The sequence below is a fragment of the Procambarus clarkii genome, chromosome 70 (genome assembly GCF_040958095.1).
Source record: "Procambarus clarkii isolate CNS0578487 chromosome 70, FALCON_Pclarkii_2.0, whole genome shotgun sequence".
Classification (NCBI taxonomy): domain Eukaryota; kingdom Metazoa; phylum Arthropoda; class Malacostraca; order Decapoda; family Cambaridae; genus Procambarus; species Procambarus clarkii.
This window is the reverse complement of record NC_091219.1, coordinates 27137638-27162409: the sequence shown is the minus strand read 5'-3', so window position 1 is coordinate 27162409 and position 24772 is coordinate 27137638. Positions and strand designations below refer to the sequence as shown.

The 24772-nt window shown below is 41.2% G+C and overlaps 2 protein-coding genes across 3 annotated transcripts; both read left to right on the top strand.

The window, feature by feature from the left end:
• The first annotated feature begins 2950 nt into the window (after nt 1-2950).
• On the top strand, nt 2951-21989 carry LOC138356086 (uncharacterized). 2 transcript variants are annotated; one of them, XM_069311743.1, is made up of 7 exons: nt 2951-3082; nt 3630-3868; nt 8185-8396; nt 9577-10178; nt 11274-11692; nt 13308-13385; nt 16454-21989. In XM_069311743.1, the coding sequence occupies exons 2-7, from the start codon at nt 3662-3664 to the stop codon at nt 16505-16507; spliced, it is 1572 nt and encodes a 523-aa protein (XP_069167844.1). In that variant the 5' UTR covers nt 2951-3082; nt 3630-3661; the 3' UTR covers nt 16508-21989. The 2 variants fall into 2 exon arrangements, with proteins under 2 accessions (XP_069167844.1, XP_069167843.1); XM_069311742.1 differs by having other exon boundaries at nt 11274-11785.
• A 743-nt stretch (nt 21990-22732) lies between these two features.
• Nucleotides 22733-24351, top strand: LOC138356018 (merozoite surface protein CMZ-8-like). Its single transcript, XM_069311569.1, has 2 exons — nt 22733-22832; nt 23957-24351. Exons 1-2 carry the CDS (start codon nt 22733-22735, stop codon nt 24349-24351), a joined length of 495 nt encoding a protein of 164 aa, XP_069167670.1.
• Nucleotides 24352-24772: the final 421 nt, after the last annotated feature.

Genomic DNA, 24772 nt, shown 5'->3' with positions numbered 1-24772 from the left:
CCGGCAGCAGAGAGAGTAAGTTAACCATAAACATTAGTGCTGTATTTGCCACAGTTAATTGTATACATTGCAACTCATATAATCATTTGTTTATATTCCATTATAATTTAGGCATAGGGATGTGCCAACACCATCTTCACAGAATTTCTTCCCACTGAAGGTAAAAAAAACCTGGAAACAGCACCTGCTGTGTTCAGTGTTATAGAAATATAAGAGGAACAAAAACTGCAGGTGAAGAAAGTTTTAATGAAGAAAACTTCAAAAACTTTGTTGTGCTAAGTTTATGTGAGACATGGATAAAAGACAGAGGATAGTACATGGAATGGAGAAAATATCACAAGAACAGGATTGAGAATATGAAAAATTTAGACAATGCCTTTTAATAAGTGCTACTGCTGAACCTAATGTAAGAATGGGGGCAGAGGTTGTATGAAGGAGTGCTAGTGTTGATCCATATGTATGACTTCTCACACAACATTATGTATGGAAGTGAGACAACTGTGGTATGAATATAGAAAAAACTGAAGAATAATAATATGAGACATGAGCAGTCTGAGAAATGCATGGTGTTAGTAAAATAGAGCGTAAGGAATAGAAATGTAATGAAGGGATATAGAGTACACAAAAATTATAAACAGGAAGATTGAGAAAGGAATACAGTATTAGGATGACTTGCCATGCTCAATGAATGCATGTTTTTATAATAGAGATTTCAGTAAATACAGTACCACACAGATTATTTTCAATTTAAACACTTGCTTATTTTGATGCTTATATACGTTATGGTGTTTTTCTTGATTTAGGTTGGTCTCCAATCCTTAAGGTTCCTTTGCCTTGTAGACAGAACCAAATTCTGGTTCTGGCTCCCAGTAAGTAGGCTCAGGTGGGTCTGGAAAGCCTGATGCTATTCCCTAAGATGTGGAAGCCTCAGTCCTATATATATCTTGGACATCAGAAAAGATTGTTTCATTACATTCAGCACCTAATTTGATTATTTTCATAAGTTTGTGGATATTCTAAAAATGCTAATTGTTTAGAATTTAATTATATTATGTAAATTTGAATATTACAAAATACTGCTGTATTGAATCAGGATCTACCTGTAAACCTGAAGATACTTAGAGGAATGATGCAATTAATATTATGATACCATGTATGCTCATTCAAATGTCCAACTTTGATAAAAGTGAATTAATTTGTGTTTCTGTATTTTTTTATTGAGAATTTTAGTTAATGATATGCTGTACAGTACTTCAGATGTACAGAACTGTACTACATATTTAAAATGTGATTACATCACAGTTTAGCAGTTCAGTATTTGTTAATACATTAATTGTACTGTATATTTTAAAGCCTTGAACACATTATTTAATTACATTGCTATAACATTATTCTTTTACTAAGATGAATGTTTTTAATATTTGAAGCATATCTGGTTTTCTTATTTAAAGTTGATAACGGTTGTCTTTTGGCAGGCGGTTGAGACGTCAATCACTGAGTGAAGGGGAAGAGTCCACGACTTCTTCATGTACTACTTCTGAAGATGAAGGGGAAGAGAACCCACTACCTCATGTACAAAATGATTTGAGAATGCCAAAAATAATAAACAGTGAGAGTGTGGACATTTCATCAGAAATAAGGGTGGCCCCCACCTCAGTTGCACAGCACATTACAGGATCAGATGTGGATGAAAATGTTGAGGATGTGCTGGATTCTGACTGGTCGGATGAACTACCGAATCTTAATGACCCTTCGTGGGTAAGCCCTAGCAAGGAAGGCAATAATATGAAATCTCCAAAAAAGCGGCAGTGGAAAAAGAAGAAAATGAGAGATGAAAATATTAAAAAGAAGGGAGTTGGTAAGTTGATGATGCATGCCAGAAAGGCTTTTGAACATCAACAGAAGATGTTTATATCATCAAATATAGAGAAGAAAAAACCAAAGATAGTACAAGCATCATCAATATCTTCCAGAGATATTACAATGTCACCTGAATCAGTGCAACAGGATCAACAGCTTAAATCTCCCACTCCTCCAGAGCCCAACTCACTAAGTTCATTTTCAAGTACATTTTCCTCATTTGCCCCTGACAATATTAATCATGGTTTCCTATCTAAACTACGGGCAAATATGTGTCAGTCAATTCCAAAGGATTCGATGAATGACTTGACCCAAACAGTGTGTACTGATTCTCTGCCACAGTTAATTTCCTCACCTCAGCACATGGCACAAGAAGGGGTTGTGTCAACTCAGGACTCGCCACCTGCTTTTGGAATGACAATTTCCAATATCCATACTGTAGCAGCTCTGTCACCTACTGCCAGTGAAAATGAAGGTGATATGAATACTGATGATATAAATGTGCAAGAAGACAGAAACAGTTCATATGACTCTGACCAAACTGTTGCATTTGAGGCATCTCCGCCACTTTGCTCGAACATAGAGAAAAATAATTTAGATACAGTAAAAGAAGGTACTTGGGGCAGAAATACTGATGATGGTTCTGGTCCCAAAAAAGAGAAAAAGGATAAGATTAGAGAGTCAAGACAATGAAATAGTTGAAAATAATAAGAAAATTAAGCCAAATGCAGAGGTGGCAAGATTCCTATCATATGACACCACAGATGGGCACGCGGGAATTTCCAGCAAAACATCTGATACAGTGCCTCACGAAATAGAAACAGCCACTACCAGTAAAAAAACTAAGCCAGGAGAGCTTGTATACGAAAGTTCATCACTGGTTCTTGCTCCGAAAATTTCAAAGATGCTGCCTGCAGTTGATAAAGAAAACCAATTTTGTACTTTACCAAGTGAAGCAGAACCAAATAATAAGGGATCTCTTGAGAAACAGATGGAGTTTTTTAAGGAAATTTCCAAAGAAATGTTAGAGCTGACGGCAAGAAGACAAAGTGTGAGGAGAAGATAAAATTAATTAAAGAAGAATGTGACAAGAAGATTACACTTTTAGAGTCAGAAAAGAAACAATATGAGTTTGAGATAGAGGCATTGACTATCAAAGTGCATAATTGGAATGATTCTGCTGCAGAAAATGAGACATCACATACAGCTGAACAAGAAACAGGTTAGTGCTGCTTTCCCTGACACAGGTCGGTGTTACCTCCAGAGATAAATGGGATAAATTGGAAATCATAGTAAGGAACAGGTCTGGTTTATTTAAAGTCTCTTGATTATAGAAACATTCTTTGGATTATCTGGTAACTGGTTAGATACTCTGGACATACTGAAAAATCTCTAGATTATCTGATTCTCCCAATTATTTGATGCAAGTCCACTGTAATTATATACTTTGGATAATCAGGTGATAAATATATTAATGAAATTATGTTGTTGCAGTGAAGATTTCTTCCCCCTTTTCAGCTACAATTTCTAATTAATGCATGATGCTAGAGATATAGTTTTGTGTAATTGGTCTACTTAGACATTCACAAGATTCCAGGGTGTTGCTTTACTTAAATTTTGAACAAATGGACACCTGAAGGATAAGTCAAATTTGGCAAAGTAATAGACTAGAGAGCACAGTACAAAATGAATTGGCTAAGAACAGTATTAAAAAATAAAACCAGTCGCTTTAATTTGCATTTTAATTATTATGAAAACTGATATTTCAGATCCATTAGAAATTGAACAGCCTACCTTTGTGATGGTGAACTCATTAGCAAGGCTCCCCCAGGATGTCTCTTCATACAAATTATCTCGAGAAATAGCTGTGTTCAAGTCTGCCACACGTGATAATATTACCGAGGGTCCCAAAAACCATCGAGATCAACTAAAAAACAGGATAATTAACATCATACCAGCTGCCAACATCAGCCACTTTGGCAGTGCTACACAGTCACCCAATAAGAAAGTAAGAATAACAACACTTTTTTCTGAAGTTTGTATATGTGAACATGCATCATGCTGGTTATTTCAAGCATATGTAAACAGTTTGTCTTGTGTTAGGTGGTACAAATACAACGAAGGAAAGGGGGTGGGTAAGTTTGCCCACTCACAGTTTAGCAAAGAAAAAGTTGTACTTTTTCCCAGTAATTTCCATTGCTGTATTTTGCTATAACTTTGTTTTAATTATTTTTAGAATTGTTATTCTTTTGTGAAGGAGCTTTGGGGAATGAAACCCTCTTTTCAGACCACACACACTTACGTTATGACAACTAAAATTTTGTTTGTCATTGTATTATCATTTTCTGGGGGGAGCCCCTTTGGCTCCCGGGGAGGGAAGGGGGGGGGGGGAGGGGTCCAGGCTGATATGGATATATTAGACTTTTATATCAGTCAGTGTGAATGGAGTTCTTAGGTCTACCAGGGACCACGAGCCAGAACCTGGCTTTCCCCTCATAGAGGCCTGAGGAGCACTGGACTATAGAAATGCACATGAGATTTGGAGTATTCTATGTCTGCCATTGACTGTACCAGGCTCCCAAAAAGGTAAGCATACCAAAACAAACCCCTATTCTGGTTGAAACTAATACTAAAAGTCAAACAAGTGGACAGAGCTCCCCCAAAGAAAAACAAGCAAACAAGCATGTCACCACGTTGCCATGACGCCGTCTGTGCAGCTTCCCCCTTCCCGGAAGGGCGAGCCCGAGACCCCTCGTGCCGGCTACCCACACCTCCAGTTCTCGGCTGATGTGATTGAGGCTTGTTCGTGTGACTCCAGCTCCTGTTTCTTGTCTCCATGCTGTGCCCTGTGTTTAGTGCTGTCTTCAGGGTGGTGCGTGAGCTGGGAGTAATTTTCACTGGAACTCAGGCTGCATGGACTTAGGGTCACCTTCCCTAAGTGCCCTGTAAGTACTGCCCTTGAGGGCTTGGGGTTATCTTCCACGAGTCACCTTGGGGTCTACCTCTGTTGGTCTTTTGCTGCTCGGTGATTGACTGCCTTGAGAGTGTTTAAGGGTTTCTTCCTTGTTTACCTTGGGGTAAGGGGTAGTTTGCACTGGTAGGTGCGCAGGGTACTGCACAGCTAGTTATCACCTATTATAGAGGCCGGCTCTGTTTCACCTGAGTACGTTGTCTTCTTGCGGGGTTTTTTCTTTTGTTTTTGTTTTCATGCCTGGTGGGGGTCTGCCTTTGGTTCGTTGCCCCCTATCTATATCTTAGGTTTATATATCTGTGTTTCTGGGTGGTACCCCCTACTAGGCCCCTGTGAGTGAACACGTCCCGGGGGTTTAGTTTTTAGCAGTTTGATTGGTAGATTTGGGCGCCATTTCGCAGTACCCTGCCTGGGCTTACCCCTAGCGATACCAGTCTAAGGACCCTGGGAAACCCCGCGAGGGCATAAAGGGTCCAATGGACACAACCCCTGGATTCCCTCTCACCTTGTGCGAGTTCGAGGGTTGCTCTGATCCCCTTGTCTCAGGTTTCAGGGTGACTCTCACTGTTTTTGCCTCTGTCATGCTGGGTTGGTGACACCTTTGACCCAGAGTCCTGTAAGATTTGTTGCTTGTTTGTGACTCTTTTTCACCCAGTCCACTGATGACTGTATCAGGGTGCAGGCAGCTCAGGCATTGCAGGCTAGATTTAGGTTGCTGCAATGCGCTAGGTTGATTGCTAACCTGTAATCCCCCAGGCTGCCCCGTTTTGCTTATTGGGACCCGGACTTAGGGGGGTGTTGGTCGCTTCGGCCTTGTTTCGGTGCGAAACAAGACGAACCTCATAACGAACCCAATATGGAGACGAAGATCCAAACCTGAAGGAAAAATGGATCCATTATAGAGGCATACTCTGGGTTGTGCAGGAGGCAAGCCGCAATGGCCACCACCACCTCAGTAGGCAAGACATGGGAAGCTGAAAACCTCAGGAAGGACGGAACCGAAGGACCCACAGGGACACTGAACCGAACCCGGGGAGGAGCCGAATCCAAATCCAAATCCAACTCGTATGTAGAGGGAGGGAAAGGAAAACCCCACTCCTTGTAACAGTAAGCTCTGCCCCGAGGATCAGAAAACCCAGGTGGGGTCCAACGGGGCCCAAGGCCCCCACGTCAGCTCTTCCCCAACCCCGGGAACCTCCACATCAGGCCCCGGGGCGAGTCTTCCTCGAAAGCTCCGGCCTCACAAGAAAAGGCCGGGGCGGCTGAAATAGCAGCGTGAGAGTGGAAGCAGGAAAAGAAATAGTAGGAGCTACAGCTGAAGGAACAGACTCGATTGCCTCAGTCACCACCGCGGAAGGGGCAACCCCCGAAACCGCACGAGTTTCGGAAACCTCTAAACCCTTCTCCAACCTAGAGGCCCTCAGACGCTTAGGAGCTGGAAGAAAGGGGGTGGGGGGGGTGGGAGGAACCGATTGAAACCACAGTAAGGGAAGAACATGGGAGTGTGGACTGAACCAAGAACGACGCAACCGATACCCCCAACTCCTTATAAGCAAAACGGGGCAGCCTCGGGGCATCCGGGGAAGCAATCAACATAAACCGAGCCTGCAAAGCGCGATCCTCTTGCACCCGAATAATGTCATCAGTAGATTGGGTGAATTGAGTCACAAACAAGCAACAATGCTCCCAGGATTCAGGGTCGAAGATGTCACTAACCCAACAGGCAGCATGACGGAGGCAAAAACAATGAGCGTTGCCCTGAGACCAGGGGATAGAGCAACCTTCAAATTTGCACAAACAAGAGGGGATTTGGGGGTCACATCCATTGGACTCGAGTGCCCCCGCGGGGTTTCCTAGGGCTCCTAGACTGGGTTGCTAAGGGTAATCCCAGGCAGGGTACTGCTAACCTGCACCCAAGCTACCAAACAACATTGCTAATGCTGAACCCCCAGGGCGTGTTCACTCACGAGGGCAAAGCAGGGAGTACCACCAAACAAAAAGCAAACCCTAGTACAGTATAACAGGGGAAAGGCACCAAGGCAAACTTCTCCACCAGGCAAAAACAAAAAGAAAAGAAAAATCTCGCAAGAGGACAATGTACCCAGAGGGAACAGAGTCAGCCAGCTGCTGTTAAAGGTGAAAACTAGCTGTGCAGTACCATGTGCCCCTACCAGTGCAAAACTCCCAGCTCATATATTATTACTCCCAGCTTGTACACCACCGTAAGATCAGTTCTGAAACAGAGGACAGCACAACACAAGAGTCCGGAGCTGGAGCCACACAACTATGTCGATTCACATCAGCCGAAGTACTGGGGTGTGAATTGCCGGTGCAGGGGTCTGGGGCTCCCCCTTCCCCTTCCCAGGGCAGGGAGAAGGGGAAACTGTGCAGACATGCAGCGCAGCTCGTGTGATGTCATGCTCGTTTGCTCGTTTTCATTTGGGGAGTTCTGTTCACTCGTTTGTCTATTTTCGTCGTTTTTAACCAGAATAGGGGTTTGTTTTGGGGCGTTTACCTTTCTGGGTGCCTGGTCGATGGCAGATATAGAAAGCTCCAAATCACGTGCACTTTAGGCTATTGCTCCTTGTGCCTTTCTGAGAGGGCCAGGTTCTGGCTCATGGACCCCGGTAGGCCTAGAACTCCACCCACATCGACTTATGTCAAATTTTAGAGAGATGCATATCAGCCTGGATAGCTCCAGAAGCTCCGGGAAGCCTCCTGGACTCTCCCAGAAAAATGACTTTTCATTACATTCAACACTGTTTTTTTCTCCAATGTCTTGCTGTGACGTGAGAAATACTTCCCACTAAGTGGGGTGGTGGGGATGATGATGACCCATTATACTGTGTACAGGTATCAAGAATATATATAATATTTATATTGACACATGCTAGGTAAAGAGATCAGGTATACCTTCCTTGATTAACTACTATCAGACTCAATCTCATTCAGATTCCCAGTTTGTTTGAATATTTATTAGGCTTCATTGTGTAGTGTGTAGGCTTCCAGCAGCATTTTACTAATAATAGTGCAGTACTGTATTAATGTAGAAAGTTAGATATTAATCAGTCGAGTCAGTAGTTAAGATTTTCCTGAATTTTTAGGAGTTAAGTGTTAGTTCATGTGTTGAGTGTTTACTCAAGTGTTTGTGAGTTGTAACACATGGTTGAAGGATTCTTGTGCTTACATATCAGTGACTACAAGAAATTAGGACTTTCTCCTTATGCTGTGTCTTGAGTTTATGGTTTGATAGAGTTAAGGGAGCTGTAAATGTGTTTATTATATGAATGGCAAAGATCAGAGTTGGGTACCAACAAATAATTGCTGTGATCTGATCCTTGTGTTCTTTGCAGCAAACGGCTAAGAAATCTATGGCAAAACCAAAAGCAGCAGCAGCAGCAGCGGCAGCGGCAGTAGCAGCTTCTGCAGCCGTAGCAGCAGCAGCAGCTTCACCATCCATAAGTGCACCACCAGTAATAAAAAACAAAGCTTCATCCAGCATGATTTTGCAGCCAGTGTCAAGTAACCTGCCTTCACAGCACAAGGTGTTAGACCAAACCAACAGGTGAGTGGATCACACTTTATCACACAGGTGGAGGTGGGTCAGAGATGCAGTCACAGAATCATCACCTGGGCACCACTCACTTAACATGAATAAATTAACAGTTCTTGCAGACAATAATATTAAACCTGTACTGTATATTTCTAAAAAGCATGTAAATAGTGGTGGAGCTGAATCAGAGGTAAATACAGAAAACTTACTTGAGATGATTCATCATCTGTAGTTGATTTTGGCACCAGTATTCATCACAAGTAAGCCTTTTGACCAAGGCACTTACGTCTTCCAACTGTATCCTTGCTCAATCATTTTTAATGGTTGTTTTTAACCAGGGGAATAGGGGTTTGTTTTGGGGTGCTTACCTTTCTGGGTGCCTGGTCGGTGGGAGTGAATGCTCCAAATCACATGTGTCTTGCTCAATCCTTTTGAGTAAGGCACTTTCAAAATTCAAATTCAAATGTTTATTTAGGTAAAGTACATACATACAAGGGGTGATACAGATATTGATGAATTTATAGATAGAGCTAGTACATACAATGCCTAAAGCCACTATTACGCAAAGCGTTTCGGGCAGAAACGCTTTGCTTTTACTTACTAGTATTGACAATTGTTATTTGTTTATACAAAATTAACCATTTTATAAGTTAATTCATAATCCAAAATGACTAATTTTTGCAAGTTAATTCATAATACCATTGATAAAACCATAAATAAGTATCCATCACCAGGTAAAGTGCTTCAATATGGCCCCATTTGCTCAGCATATTGACTCCTTTATCTACTCTAATGTATGTAGGTCATTGCACATATTTCCATATGCAGGAATCTTGAATTTGGTAGAACTGTATTCTTATGCTAACTATGGCCCTGGTAAAAGTTAAAAAGAAAATCATCAAAAATATACAGTAGATTCTAGTTAACAATTGAAATAAAATATAATTACTAGCATTTGTTCTCAGGTGATCAGAAGTTTATCAGCCTTCATTTAGAAAGCTTATTCAGGCCTTCTTGCAATACATTGCATTGCAATACTTGCATTGGCCTTAATATAAGTGCATTATTTTTCATAAGTTTTCTCCAGAATTTGAGCATATCTTCCATGACTGACACTTGACAAAATATGGTTTCCTTTGTCATTTTACTCATGCAATTTTAATTACTATATTTAAATTGTTTATATTTCTAGGGACAGTGCTCATGTGACAATTGCAGTTGTGTCTAATAGTTTGATGCTACAGCCACAAAATCCACCACCAACCCAGGTCCAGTCGAGCACCACAGCCCTCTGGCCTACAGGCATGATTACTGCACAGCCAGTAGTTTCTTCTACTGCACCAATGTGCTACAATGTCACCAATGTATTACCACCACAATTGCTTGGGGTTCATTCAATTCAACCAGCAAAGCAGCCTCCCACTTATGCAGAACACCACCAGCTGAAGAAGAAGCAAAGTGTTCAACCACAACAGCTGATTACTGCAGATGTGCAGCACAAAAATCGCATTGCTTTCATCCAACAGGCGAATGGATGTGGGTTGGGAACAGTCCCTTCAGGGACTCCGGCACAGCTAGGACAAATTGTATCAACACATTCAAATCAGCCCCAAGTCTCAGTGTCCATGCATCAACAGCAGCCTAATACGACACTGGTACAGATGTCGACACACACATCCAATCCTTTGTTGAATAAATTAATTCATCATCAGCCTCAGCAGAACCTGCAGCACCTGCTTTTGCACCGGCATCAGTCAAAGTCACTGCAGCAGCACCACAGCAGTGACCGGCAAGGTACTGTTTGGAAGTTTTCCATCATTAGTGGTTAAGGTTAGAAGGTACAGTTAGAAGACGATTAATGCTTACACAAATCACATTCACGACCACAAAACTAACCTCCTCAACCCCTTCCATCTCTTGATTTTCACCTCTACCAATTATCTTTGCCATTAAGATGCACCTCATTTACACCCAATAGATTTCTCTCTCCATTCATGACATTTACTTTCAACTGTTTTTACCTGACCTCATTTATATCATTTACATTAAGGTTTTAAGTACCATTAAGACTTCTTACTGGATCCTGTGATTCTTTAAAGTAATTTTAACTGCAGACTTGCCTTCTAGGACCAATATTTTTACTAATACCTGGTCATGCAAAACCTTTTACCCTCTTCAACCTTGTCACTCCTGAATTTGGGTGAGCCAAGTCCTGTCAACTCTTGCACATGCTCACTTTCATGTATTGCTCTTTCTCTCTCTCTGCTTCTTTTTCATTTACATACACCTCATATGCTGTGTCCTTGATCTCTGTAAGTGACTATTCTCATCCTTATTGTTGTCTTTATTAGTAGGCATAATATTGGTAGCATGATCCATACAGCAGTAATGCAGTAATAGCCTCTGCAGCAGTAGCAGAAACAAGGGCATAGCATCTAGTCCCTGTATGGGTGGTAGGAAAGTGGAATGCAGTGAAGAGATTGTCAAAGCCAATTCCATCTATAACTATAAAAAGAAATATGAAAAGGTTAATTCTGAGAGGTAATTAGCACACCAGGTATGAACAGCTAGGAGGCAGGGCAATCTCACTTTCCCGTAGCCACTAATAGGCAAGCATGAGTGACTTATTATCTCTGTTTTTTTACTAATACTTACCTTATCATCAGCAGCTTTTCTGCACTTACTATGGTAATTATTCTAAAAAATACATGTATATTTTTTGTAATATGACTAAAATTGGTGTGTGTAGTATGTGTTGTTACTACTGATGGTTCTGCTTGAGGACCTGTTATGTCAGTTGTGAACCAGTTCATCTTCCATGAGAGTGCATTAGTTGTAATAGTTTTCCTTAAACTACATCCTTATTAAATGAAAGCAATTTTCCACCAGGTACTGTTGTTACTGGAAGCAGTGTTATTCCAGCGACACTTCGTTCATCTCTTGAGGGCAGTGCTGGTCAATGTATTAAATTAGGTGCAGCTGGAAGTAAACCAACTCAAGGCCAGCAGAGAGATGGGCAGACACTAGTTAGTACACCAGTGAGCAAGCCAGGACATCAATCTCATCTTCTGGTAAGTGCCATCCCAGCTCACACCTCAGGAGCTGCCATGGCACGTTTTGGGAATAATGCTCAGTCTTCACCTAGTGTGGTACACACACCTAAACCAGATCATCAGCCACCCGGTCGTATACCATACATACCCACAAGCTCAGTGATGGGAGTTGCGAGATCGCACCAACAGGCGCAACAAGCAACTACCCACCAAAATGCCTCTATGAAAATTGCATCAGAAGCAACAGTCACACCAGTAAGTTCTCCTCGGCAGACACCAATACACTTTTCTGACAGCAATAAGAGTAGTCTTCTAAGAAGCAAATATGAATTATCCATATTATCACAGGTGAGATTATCTAGAGTTATCGGTGTGTTATTATCTGTTGATGTTAAAATAATTAAGACTCTACCTCACCCTAAATTACACATAACATTCCCTTTTATTGTGTCACATTACTGAATAGGGTTCTACTTTACTAACAAATTATTCACATCATTTTTCCTCTGGAAAAACCCACAGCTAAATTAATTAAATGCTGCACAGTGCAACCTTGATTTTCTGAATTAATTGGTTCCTCTGGATGTACATATAACTGAAAATTTTGATATTTGATTTCATACTGTAATTTTTTCCATTGTCTATGATCTGCTTGATGGGGTTCTGGGAGTTCTTCTACTCCCCAAGCCCGGCCCGAAGCCAGGCTCGACTTGTGAGAGTTTGGTCCACCAGGCTGTTGCTTGGAGCGGCCCGCAGGGCCACATACCCACTACAGGCCGGCTGATCCAGAACTTCTCTTAGAAAACAGTCCAGTTTTCTCTTGAAGATGTCCACGGTTGTTCCGGCAATATTTCTTATAGTCGCTGCGGAAAACTCTGTTTTCCAATTTCACCATGTGAAATTTCAATTTCAATCTACACTAGTAATATAATGGGGGTTATCATTAGCACCTGTTTGTAGAGAGATTTCATCTCATCTAGCTAATTTCCCATGCCCAAGCCTCAATACCTTAATTACAAAGGTAGCTGGGCTCACATGGGTGAATGAAACAAATGCCATCTCAAAATTAAAACTGAACTATGGTTTTTCTAATGCAACTATTTTTCTCACTATTGTGCTCATTTACAAATTTAAAAACAAAAACAAAAAACAATAATAGGCATATTAAAGAATGAGCAATTCATACACTAATTTTTCCCATGCAGTGTGTTCATTGAACAAAACTTTTATTTAAATTTATCATAATGATGGCCATCTACCAGGAGAACCTTCCAACTACTGCTACATACCACCACCACATACTTCTACATAATGCCATCACATAATACCATCTTTTCCTTTTATCTCCTCTTTCCAACCTCCACCTATATTATTAATCTGTGCTCATTACACCAACCTCTACTCATTCTGCCATCCTCTTTGTATCCTGAAATACTCTATGTTGATACGTTTCTTGATCCCCTTCTGGGATCCAACCGTAGTCATTTTGTTTGTTTGATTATGGCAATTGTGTGAAGGAATGTGACGAGACTGCTGTAAATGTAGTAACATTTATATACATGTAAATGGAAGCATCAGTGAGATGTAAGTGGCTCCTTACATCTCATTGACACTTCCTTTCCTGAGCTGCTGCTTCCACATGCTGTATTGTATCCAGCTTAATTATCATGGCTTTATACTACCACCATACTAAAGGCTTTTTTAGGATTAGTATTTCATTACACTATGTTGCACTTATGCTTTCCCCTTTCATATTAATATATATTGAATAACTTGATGTAGTTAATTATTCATTAATAGGTTACTATTATGTTTCATTGATGTATGTTTGGGGTATTTTATCTTAAAATTGGTTCTCTCTTGACTACAGCGGTCGTGTTTCTTGTGTGGGGTGACGGGAGAGTTCACCTGCTGTAACAGTATTGTGTACTGCAGCCAGACATGTCAGGTATGTACTCTGTTGAGTTCCTTGCCTTATCTTATTTCAATGCCAGGTTTAAAGCTCTTAAACCATATATTATCGGGAATATGATGCTTAGAAAATTATAGACATACAGTTTAATGATAACTAATCACAGGCTTACAATGTTTATCAATGCTATAGCGTATGTCACTTAGTTTCTTCAATAAGGCTGAAGAAGGAAGGCGTACAGTCTTTTAATTGTAATCTTCCCAGGAAATATTTAAATAATTATTTGCTTCTTGAAAGGCATTTGAGCTAAGGCCCCTTGATTAACCTGAGCCAGTAACCACTGCTGCATGGGTCTACACAAACACCTTGTACATCCTACAGCTCTGATGCCCTCTTCATCCACCATCACTAGTAACATTCCAAATTGCCTGGTCATATAGTAAGGAAAGGGAGGCTACCAAATCTAACTTGGACCATCACCAAGATACCAACTCATTGTACAAAAAATAAATATTACTCGATAAATCCTCTCCGGATTAAAATTTAAATAAAAGGTCACTAAAATAAGTTTACATTGCTTTATTCTTTGAGGCTGCAGTGGCTTCTCTTGCTTTAGTGTTTACTGTGTTGCTTGCAACTGTTTGTTTGCATGACTCTCTGCTGCTTTCCACTAGCAGCTCTGTTGTGGTTTTCTTCTCTGGTTCTGTTTTATCAATGGCCCTTGGCTTCCAGAGATGTCTCCTCTGAAACACAGTTGTGTTGCTGTGTGATGAACTTTTTCAAGTTTCATGGTGGTGGCTGAGGGAGTTGGGGCAAGGATAATTAGCCTTACTCCCAATTATGTTGATTGAGTGTCTTGATTGTTTCTCAGAAATGTTGGGTATTTTGTGATTGTTTTTGACTTTGAGCTGTAAACTTCAAGAAGCTGTTGATGCTCTGAAGCTCTGAAAAGTCACATTCATTGCAAAATGCTCTATATTTTTTATGCACTCAGTGGTGTTTCCTTCCTCTGGCTTTGTCAGATGTTCAGGCGCCCAGACATCATCACCTCTTCGGTTTGGAGTGGTCTTGGCATCATCTCATTTCGTGGCACTGTTCCCCAACTGCAAGGCCCTAGTGGTGGACACCTTTCGGCTGGACTGGTCAAGATGGGGGTTCCTTTATCACTTTTTTCGGTCTGGCTGTTGCTCTGGATGTTAGCACATTTTGAGTCCTACAGGAGGAGGGTGATCCTTCTGTCTCCTTGATGGCTGGTCCAGCCTTGGTTTCAGGCACTGCTTGCTCAGTGTCCTAACCCAGGCATTTTTCTGCGGCTCTGCCTCTCTCAAAGGGTTGGGCGAGTGACATACTTTGCTGATTCGACATTCTCCTCCACTCTTTGGGTCTGGTGTTTTTGACACATGTGTATCACCATATCTATGGTGATCAGGTGGTTAGTTAATGGTGTCCCACCTGCAGCCCTCCAGGCGACAGTTTGTCATGGCATGGCGTGCCTTCTACCATTTTCTTCCTTCATCGTTGCTTCTCGGTTTCTGATAGGTTATTCTGTCCTTGCTTGTCGTCTTCTGCCATATACCATCTTCACCTCTCTTTTTGTGGCGCTGATGGAGTCGCTCTGGGTTGCATTCAGAGTCGTTTTCTCTTTGGCCCCACATGCTTTTTCACACATTGTTTCATCTCTGGCCTGCTCCTGCATCACCTGAACCTGTCTGGTGGCTTGACCAAGTTCTTTCTTTTCTTTTGTCCACTCCGTTTGAGGTGGCCCCTTCAGTCCTGGCTTGCTTCGGTAAGTGATCTTTTGCTTCTCTGGCTTCCAGTTGCCAGGCGTGGGTGCTTCTTGAGCACCTTTGGCACCAGGGCTTTTATTCTTTTGGCCCTTGTGGGCACTTTGTTGGGCTCCACCGGCTCCACCTTTTCTGGCTGAGAATGAGTTGGTTGGCTTCCAGTGGGGCCCTCTAATGGTGAACGCTTGCTTGTTTCTGCCGGGGGTGCATCATGTGCTGTGTCAGATGGGGCTTTATGGCACTGCCTTCATGTCACTAGCTCTATTTTGGGTGGTTTTCCCAATTCCCTGTTCTGGGGCATGTATTTCTCAGGTCATCCACAGTGTCTTATGCTTTAGCAATCCTGTGATCTACTCTCATGCTCTTGATGTGCTTCCGTAGCCCGATCTTTCGGCGCTCTATGGGCACAGGTTTTAGTGGTCGAACTGGGTACTGCAGCCGGGTGTCTTGTGAACGTTCCTGGTCTTCCGTGGCCTTGGGTTCTATTTCGCGGCTGTTGGGCTCTTTTTGCCTTGATATCTGTGGTGCTTCCTCCTCCCTGGTGTGCCCTCTTCCATTTCCATCTTCATAGGTAGATAGCTTCAGGAAGCCACAAGGCCCCCCCCCCCAGAAAACCGGCGTAGAATGTAATGAAATGCCAACTTCTGGGTGAGCCCTGGTGGGTCCCTGACACCCTCCCTTCCACAGGGCATTGAGGTGGTTTCCATCATCATAAGATTTAGTGGTGGAACAGCTTGCTGACTCGATCTGCCTCCCTCTTCGCCTCAAACAAGGGCGGGAGGTGGGGCAAACTTGCTTGCGCTTGTTTAACGTTTTTGTATTTTTGATTGTTTACATTGTTGGGGAGTTCTTTTGGCAGTTATGAAGCTGCAGTCTCGTTTCTAACCAAGCAGTAGTTTGTTTTGTTTTCACTGATCTTTCTGGGTGCCTTCCCCTGGTGGTGGCAGAGATAAATAACTTTACATAAAAAACTTTACATGAAAAGTATTCATAGTGCCACTGCTCCCTGCACCTCTCTGAGGGGGCCAGGTTCTGGCTCGTTGGCCCCTGTAGGCCTCTAAGAACTCTGCGATTAATGGCACTTAGTATGGTACTGAATCAGTGTAGTAACTTTAGGAAGCCACTGGAGATCACCTAGAAATTGGCATTTCATTACATTCATTAATGCTACTTTTTTTTATACCATGTCTGATGTTCAGATAAATATTAATCTGTTGGTCATTATTTTCTAAATCATTGCCTCTTATTTGTAATTAAATAATTACTGTATTTTTTAATCATTGTTTCTGCAAGTATAGTAATGTTTGTATATTGCTTCAGATTAAAGACTGGACTCGCCACCAGTCTGAATGTTCTCACGCAAACAAAAGTTAGTGAGGAGGATTTCCCCTGTAACAACACTGTAGCAGCACACTTGGGCAAAGAACTTTGGGTGTCAGCTGATTGCTTCATGTATTGGTGGAAGAACCAGAGATGTGTGCCGACATGCCTTGTATATGAGGTGAAGAATATTGGACACCTGCTGATGGCATTATGTATCGGGTGAAGATTTTAGACAACAGAGAATTACTGGTGATAACGTAATTTGACACCATTACACACAGAAATCACAATAGCATGATGCATCAAATGAACAAATCCACAAGGGATTTAACTATGTCGTAGCCCAGTTGATTAAGGCAGCGTCTGGGATCCTCTTGGATGTAGGTTCGAATCTACATGGCCCTTGTGGATTTGTTAATTTGACACCGTTTACACATTTTACTTACAGTAGCTAATATTATGAATTGAGTTTGATAACTGTTCCATTTGAAATACTGTTTTGATTGTCACACTATTAACCATATAAAATATAAGCTCTTAAGTCCACAGTATGCTATCACCACATGATCTATAGGAACAGAGGTATAAATTCCAATTGTTGGCGACAGGAAGCCTGTAAGGCATACTGAGGTCCCATAGGCCAACTGCTGACTTTTCCCAGGATATAACCCACAACAACTGTCAAACTCCCAGATACCTATTTTACTGTTAGGCAAATAGAGGCATTGGGTAAAAGGAAATTTGCCCAACCATTTCTGTCCTGCCTGTGGACTGAAGCCAGGTCCCTCTCTTGTGAACTCAGGGGGTAATTAGAGCACTGTGCCACAGGACCCACAAAGATAGGCTAAGAGGTGAAAATGCTGGAGAAAAGATAAGAGAGAGAGAGACATGATTGCAAGATACTTGGGCATTGACCTGCTCAACACATTTAGTACGTGGTGGGACCAGGCCAAGTTACAGGTAAACTGAATGCCTAAATATACCAGAACCATTTCCATCAGTGTTAGGCTAGGAAGCAAGTTGACTGCGTTAAGAAATGAAGGGGTGAAGGAAAACCCTCTTGCACTTTTAGATGTAAATGATAAAAACCATGGAGTTTTTTATACCAGGATGATACCAGGTCCAGTTTAGCACTTGCACTTGTACCCACAAAAGAAAGGGCTTTTCTTATGAAATTAGAAATCTGCATGAAAATTATGAATGTGAGCCAGGAGATTGTTGCCATGCAACCTACTATTAATGATATTGCTATATGATTAATAGCAATGTGGTCTTATGTATTGGGGTAGCTTGGGCATGGACATGCTGTGTGATAATATTTGTCTTAGTCGAAGGGTTAACGTGATGTCTCTGCAAGCGCTAATGGCACCTTCCTTTTTTTTTTCATCTTCCTCTTTTATCAGCTTCCCAGGTTCCACACTGCTAGTCTTGCTCAAAACATCTCTACCTAATTCAGTAGATAGTTGAGATTAGAAAGAGACATGAGTTACTTCCCTAACACTAGTGCTAATTCCAACAAATGTTTCCCAGCATGCAGTAGCTACTGCTCTCCAGCCAACCATCCATACTTGACTGGCAAGTCCACAAAACTGGCATCTTTTCACTATGCCATTTTTATTCATGTGTTTTACCCTAAACCTTTATTTGTGTATTTCTTTTTAAAGGCAATACAGTACTGTATGTTAAATGTTTTTACCAAGGTTCCTTATTTTCCTGCCAACTGTGTTAAGCTTATCACTATGTACAGTATTTCTTTTTGCTTTTCTGTTGGAAATCTTGCTTTCTTAAAACCCATTTGAGTTGCCTTTCCCTCTATAAAATGCTTGGTAAAGCTGTTTCTTTTATGACTAGTCCTGTGTGTTTCTGCCGTCATATTGGCATCCCAAGTGATTGTTTCGAACGCTTAATATTTAGTAACGTTGCTTTATAACTTTTTTGGCTTAGCATTATCTTTCGATAATTAGTTTCATTCTTTTGAAACCCTGGAAAATGTCATTAGTGCCTAGGGTCTGGTCTTGTTTTAGTTTTTCAATCTGGAAACTAACTTCAATGATAATTATTACCCTGAATCTCTCTCCTGTAACTTTGTCCAGCTTCAGACACATTATCAACCTATTTAGTGCACACAGATAAGATATTGGTTTAAAACACCATATGTTTTATACATCAGGAAGAACCCTTTAAGATTTGATATTCTGTAGTTACCTTGTCATCTGCTTTTAATATTTATTTGCTTTTCACTTTTTAAGTTTAAGGTATTCCCAGTTCCACTGAGTTTGTAACTCTGGTACCTGGTTTAATTTATCCCATATGCATATAACATGGTATAGTTCTTAAACTTTGTCTTTTTATGCTTGAAACATCTTGCATTTTAAATTTTTGTTTCAGTATATCACTTATTGTAATTTGACTTGAAGCACTTGTGAACAAAACCACGAGCTGTATAGAACCCCCCCTCCCCCCATTAGGCACGTTGAGGAGCGATTATGAGGATGCGTCACTCCTCATGGTATATAGATGCTGTATTGATGGTACAATTAAAAGGATGCAAATTTTTACAGTGCCATTTGGTATTTTAATGAGATCGATTTCAAATTGTGAATAATGTGGCAATATTCCTTTTATGGACAGGTTAATCTCTTGTATTATGAGTAATGTTAAAAAATTTCACATTACTCATTTTTAAACTAATTTATAAATTTATTACATACCCACTGCATCCCATGCTGGTACTGACTTGTGAATAGCATCAAGGGAATTATTGCACATCCACAGTAAAGTACAGTACCAGTATTACTGAACCGGATTTGAGAATTTCGGTATATATTTTCTCCATATTTAAAATTTTAAAGGTTTCATTTACAGTTTACCTTATTTATATTTGATTAGAATATAATATAGTACATTCATGGGCTTGTTGACCAAATCACACACTAGAAAGTGAAGGGACGACGACGTTCCTTTGTCATCAATTTGAGAATGGTCCAGGACGGACCGAAATGTCGGCGTCCCTTCACTTTCTAGCGTGTGCATAACCGGCGATGGGAAGCAGCTCTGGCGAGGTTGCGTATTGGCCGTACTCGCTTAACCTATGGTCACTTGATGGAGCGCTGCCCTGCTCCTTATTGTCCTAGTTGCATTGTCCCTCTTACGGTCGTTCATGTCCTTCTTGAATGTCCTGACTTCCAGGACGAGCGTGTGTCTTGCTTTCCGACCGCCCCTCGCGGTCACCTGTTCCTCAATAGAATTCTTGGTGACTCGGATACTTTTGATATCGTTCGCCTTATGCGTTTTTGTTCTCGTATTGGCATCCTTGGTGATATTTAGCGCCCTCTGATTATTCTGCACATTTGATGGTGCTACATAGCCTTCCCGGTTTGGTGCCTTCTTTTGATAATTACTTACTTTCTAGCGTGTGGTTTGGTCAACATATTTCGGCCACGTTATTGCGACTCCTCGTCTACATATTCATGGGCTTGGTTTTGGTAATGAGTTATTAGGTGTACTGTAAATAGTGGCAAACATTTTACCCATAGTAACAAAAGTGTACAACGCTGGAGCCCAACATCCTTCTATTGTTTCAATCCTTTGTTTATAACCTTTTGTTTTCACTTGGTGACCAACTTGCTTGGCTCTTATATATTTTGGGTTTTCATCATTGATTCTGTGTCCTCGATTTCATGTGTCAGATTTCAAAAAAAATTTGTCAGATTTGCCCTGTTGGGGCCAATTTTGTGCAGAAATGAATCATTTCAAGCTCTTGACAAAGTGCCTTCACCTCATAGTGGAATCAGCTTTGGTAGTCAAACTCCAAAACTGTTGACCACTTTATTAATGGTAGTGTATAAATAAATGACAAGTAATAGATCATCCAGACCTTTGGGTCAACAGACTGCTGATAGAAATAAGGGCACGTCAACATTCCCATCCAAGATGGGACCACTAAACAAAACTACTGCTAGCACTTGTGGATATCTATTACTATTAAAACCACTTTTTCCCTGGAATGACAATAAGATATGTATCCAGTAATGGATTACTAGTAAAATAGTGATAACAAACCCTTGTTAACACTAACCAACTACCAACAAAACCTAACATGACCTGAAATCCTTACATTCGTGCATGCATGCGCACGCATACTCTAGAAGACAGAAGAGTTAGGGGGAACATGATCACCACATTCAAGATTCTCAAGGGAATTGATAGGGCAGATAAAGACAGTCTATTTAACATAAGAGGCACAGGTGGAAACTGAGTGCCCAAATGAGCCACAGAGATATTGGAAAGAACTTTTTTAGTGTCGGAGTGGTTGACAAATGGAATGCATTTGGAAGTGATGTGGTAGAGGCTGACTCCATACACAGTTTCAAGTGTAGATATGATAGAGCCCAATAGGCTCAGGAACCTGTACACCTGTTGATTGACAGTTGAGAGGCGGGACCAAAGAGCTAGAGCTCAACCCCCGCAAGCACAACTAGGTGAACACACACACACGCACTGATAGGTGTTTTTTTTTTGTGGGGGAGGTTATTGATTATTGAAGACCTGCTAAAGAATTATGAAGAAAATGTAATTAAATTAGAACAAGAAAATGGTCTCAAGATCGAGTTTTGTAATTTAAAAGTAAATTTTTCCAGCAAGGTAAGGAAATTACCAGCTTGACGGATAAGGTGAGGATATAGGAGGCACACATCAAGGAACTAGTGAAAGATAATGGAAAGTGAAGAGTGGTGAATTTGAAGAAATATACAAGAAAATACTCGTATGGTAAACAACTTCAAGGAACCCTGAGGGCTAAACAGTTAGGCAAGGATATGCAAGGGGGGGGGGTAAGCAAAGAGAAATTACATAGACAACTCGCATAGAGGAGGTGAGGTTAATAAAGAACTAGAAAAGTACAAAGAGGAAATAAAGGAGATGTATATGCAAGTTGTAAAAAGAGAGAGTCTATCTTGGAGCAGCCCACAGACCCACATATTCACTAAAGCCCTCTTCTTTTTTTTCCGGCACTTCTTGCCAAAAACTTTCTTCCACTTTTGTTTCGGCAATCTCTGGTGATTGTAAAGAAAGAAATATTAGATTGGTATTTTAATGTTAATAAATTTATTAGGTAAGGGAGAAACATTTATAAGAGATAAAGAAGCAACTCCAGAAACTTAAAACTCAAAAATGGTCTTCTAGTTTTAAGAATTCTGTTTTTGTTTACAAAACCATTTTAGAGGAGATAATATATGCCACTTTTTTCCTTGTTGATATTTATGCAAGTCTGTATTCTTAAAATTATTGTACAGTATTCCTTTTCTATGTGGATATTTACCAAAGTTTCATATGTTTGTAATTTTGTTTTATATTGTGTTTGAGCTGTATCCATGTGACGAGCACAGTGTGGTTATTGAGTTAGAGGAATTGTTGAGGTTTTCACATTTCATCATGTCTTGCATCCATTACTTGTAAATATAACATGTACATTCTTGTAAATACCACAGGTACACCTGTACATTCTTGTAAATATACTTGCCAATTGTAAATATTAGTCTCTTTTATTTCATCCATTACAAGTGATAAGTTTCAAATGGTTTGTATAATTTGTTATTACCTTTTATGATTTAAAAAACCATAAAGTGTAAAACGGGGGAAATTACATCTAGGGAGTGTATAGGAGGGGGAAAAGTACATCTATGTGTTGTGTAGAAGGGGAAAAGTACATCTATGTGTTGTGTAGAAGGGGGAAAGTAGATCTAGGGGGGGGTGTAGAAGGGGGAAAGTAGATCTAGGGGGGTGTAGAAGGGGGAAAGTAGATCTAGGGGGGTGTAGAAGGGGGAAAGTACATCTAGGAGTTGTGTAGAAGGGGGAAAGTACATCTAGGGGTTGTGTAGAAGGGGGAAAGTACATCTAGGGGTTGTGTAGGAGGGGGAAAGTACATCTATGGGTTGTGTAGAAGGGGGAAAGTACATCAAGGAGGACCCCTGATGAATCACCTGGTCCAGCACACGAATGAAGGCAGAATACTTTGACTAGACTAACAAACATGAATAAAAAATTCACATAAATGACAAGCAAAGAAAAATTGCTTCAGACAAAATTCTTCTACTACTGATTAGCAACATTAATAGAAAAAAAACACTTCATTTAGAAATGGCCGTAGTCTGTGTGCATCTCACAGTATATACTTAAAGTAGTAAACATAAGCAGCAGGCCTCCGTGCTGTGCGGAACACCATGGCCGCCCCAGCATGAAACCTGAGCAGCAGGCCTCCGTGCTGTACGGAACACCATGACCGTCCCCTGCATAAGACCTGAGCAGCAGGCGGTCCATAGAATTACCCAAATCAGCCCAAATCGGCCCAAAACTACACAAATCGTCCTAGCATTACGTAAGTAATGAAGAAATATGGTATATTTACTTACTATAATGTTGGTGCTACACGTAGAACATGATCAAACCTATTTTTACTCTGAAATAATCTAATTTCATAACGAAATGAGACGTAAATATGTGAGGTGTGACGCCATAGGAAGTCGACGGTCCAAGCGACAATTGTGTGGAGCGACTTATCCAAGATATATGGTCGCCTGGAGAGTGTTTGCTGCCATATCAGCCTCCTGTACATAGTGATCCAGTCCTTTTCGTTCATTGAACACCGAACCCTACACGCCCTCTGATATATTGCTTAATTAACAAATATTCACAAATAAAGATTATATTTGTATATGTTATCAGAAAGGCAGATATAAAATAGTTTTTGTGAATCCATCACAGAGATTATACCTTATTAGAGAGGAAAAATATTCATACTTTAAACAAGGCTTCATGGCCGACGCTCTCCTTATATACCGATATGGGAACTATGACCTTCCGAAGATCAATGTTAATTTAATCTAGATATTGTAATAAACGAAGTTTTCTATGTCATCATAAAGACATAAATATAAGCTGCATGTTAGTACTTTGGCATAAATATAACTGAAGTGAAAGTGAAGATATATGGGTTTTTATAGTTACTTGATGGCTCGCTCAGGGAGTGTGAAGGCCTCCACACAAGCCAATCAATTTTATAATTACTTTGCATATATGCAAAGTAACGCCATAGGTCTTTATGTCAGAATAAAACATGTAGACGATAATGTAACTACATTTCAAGGAAAACATATCTTAATATAATTATTAAATGAATGCAAAGTTATGGTTAAATAAATAACCGCTGCATTACGTAGGAATGCGGAGGAATTTCTGATGGAGGAGAAGACAGTTGCACAGCGCGATAATAATAATAATAATAATAATTTTTATTTAGGTAAGGTACATACATACAATAAATTTTTACAAAGATTGGTTGACTTATAGGTAGAGCTAGTACATACAATGCCTAAAGCCTCTATTACGCAAAGCGTTTCGGGCATGCGATCCGCAGCGCAGCGTGCGGAGAGCCGCGGGGGGCCTATATAAGAAGAGAGGAGGGGTCATGCGTTCTGCATGACCCTTCAACTGCATTAGCAGATATCCTGTCTGCTGACGCCCACCCTGTGCAACCTGCTACAGACTCTGCAACATCCTTGCACACTGCTACTACTCCAGACGAACCATCTACTTCTCCAGTGATACCTGAGACTACACCAACTTCACCAGAAACTACACCAGCCGCACCTGAGACTACACCAGCTTCACAGGTACCTACACCTGATGCTTCTGCAAACCAACACTTGTTTTCCGATGATGACTCTACTGCCTCGATTGACGTTGAAGCACAATCACCATCTCCATCTCCAGCAACAGAGGAGTCTCCAAGAGTCTCCGCACTATATGATCAACGTGAAAAACTTACACTTGGAACTCCCGAATACAGACGCCTCTCCAGCAATACTCAACACAAGATAATACGGAATGCCTGCTGAATGATCCAAACTTAAAGTACACACTTAGGAACGAAGTAATGGTCACTGCTTGCTTGATGCAAGCGGGGATGTTTCTGGCGGGGGAGAAGGAAACAATTGCGCAGCGCGTCCCGCGGCGTTGCGCGGGCAGTTTGGGGCCCTATAAATACGGGCGCACAATGGGGCTCTGCCCTCACTCCGCCTGCCCTCGCCGCTGCCCTCGCAAAATCCCCCCCTCCCCCCCTTTGCAAGCGGCTGCTTTTGTACCCTTGTCATGCTTTGCACAGTTGTCCTGATTGTCTCCCCACTGCATGTGGGAAGGGGGGTGCAGCGCCGGTCCCCAAGTGTCCCGCTGTCCGCAGCTAATACTTTGCCCAGTCTAGGTGCTAGTAAGCCCTACTTGTAGTCACCCCCTTCTCCTTATTCATTAGGTCTTTCCGGC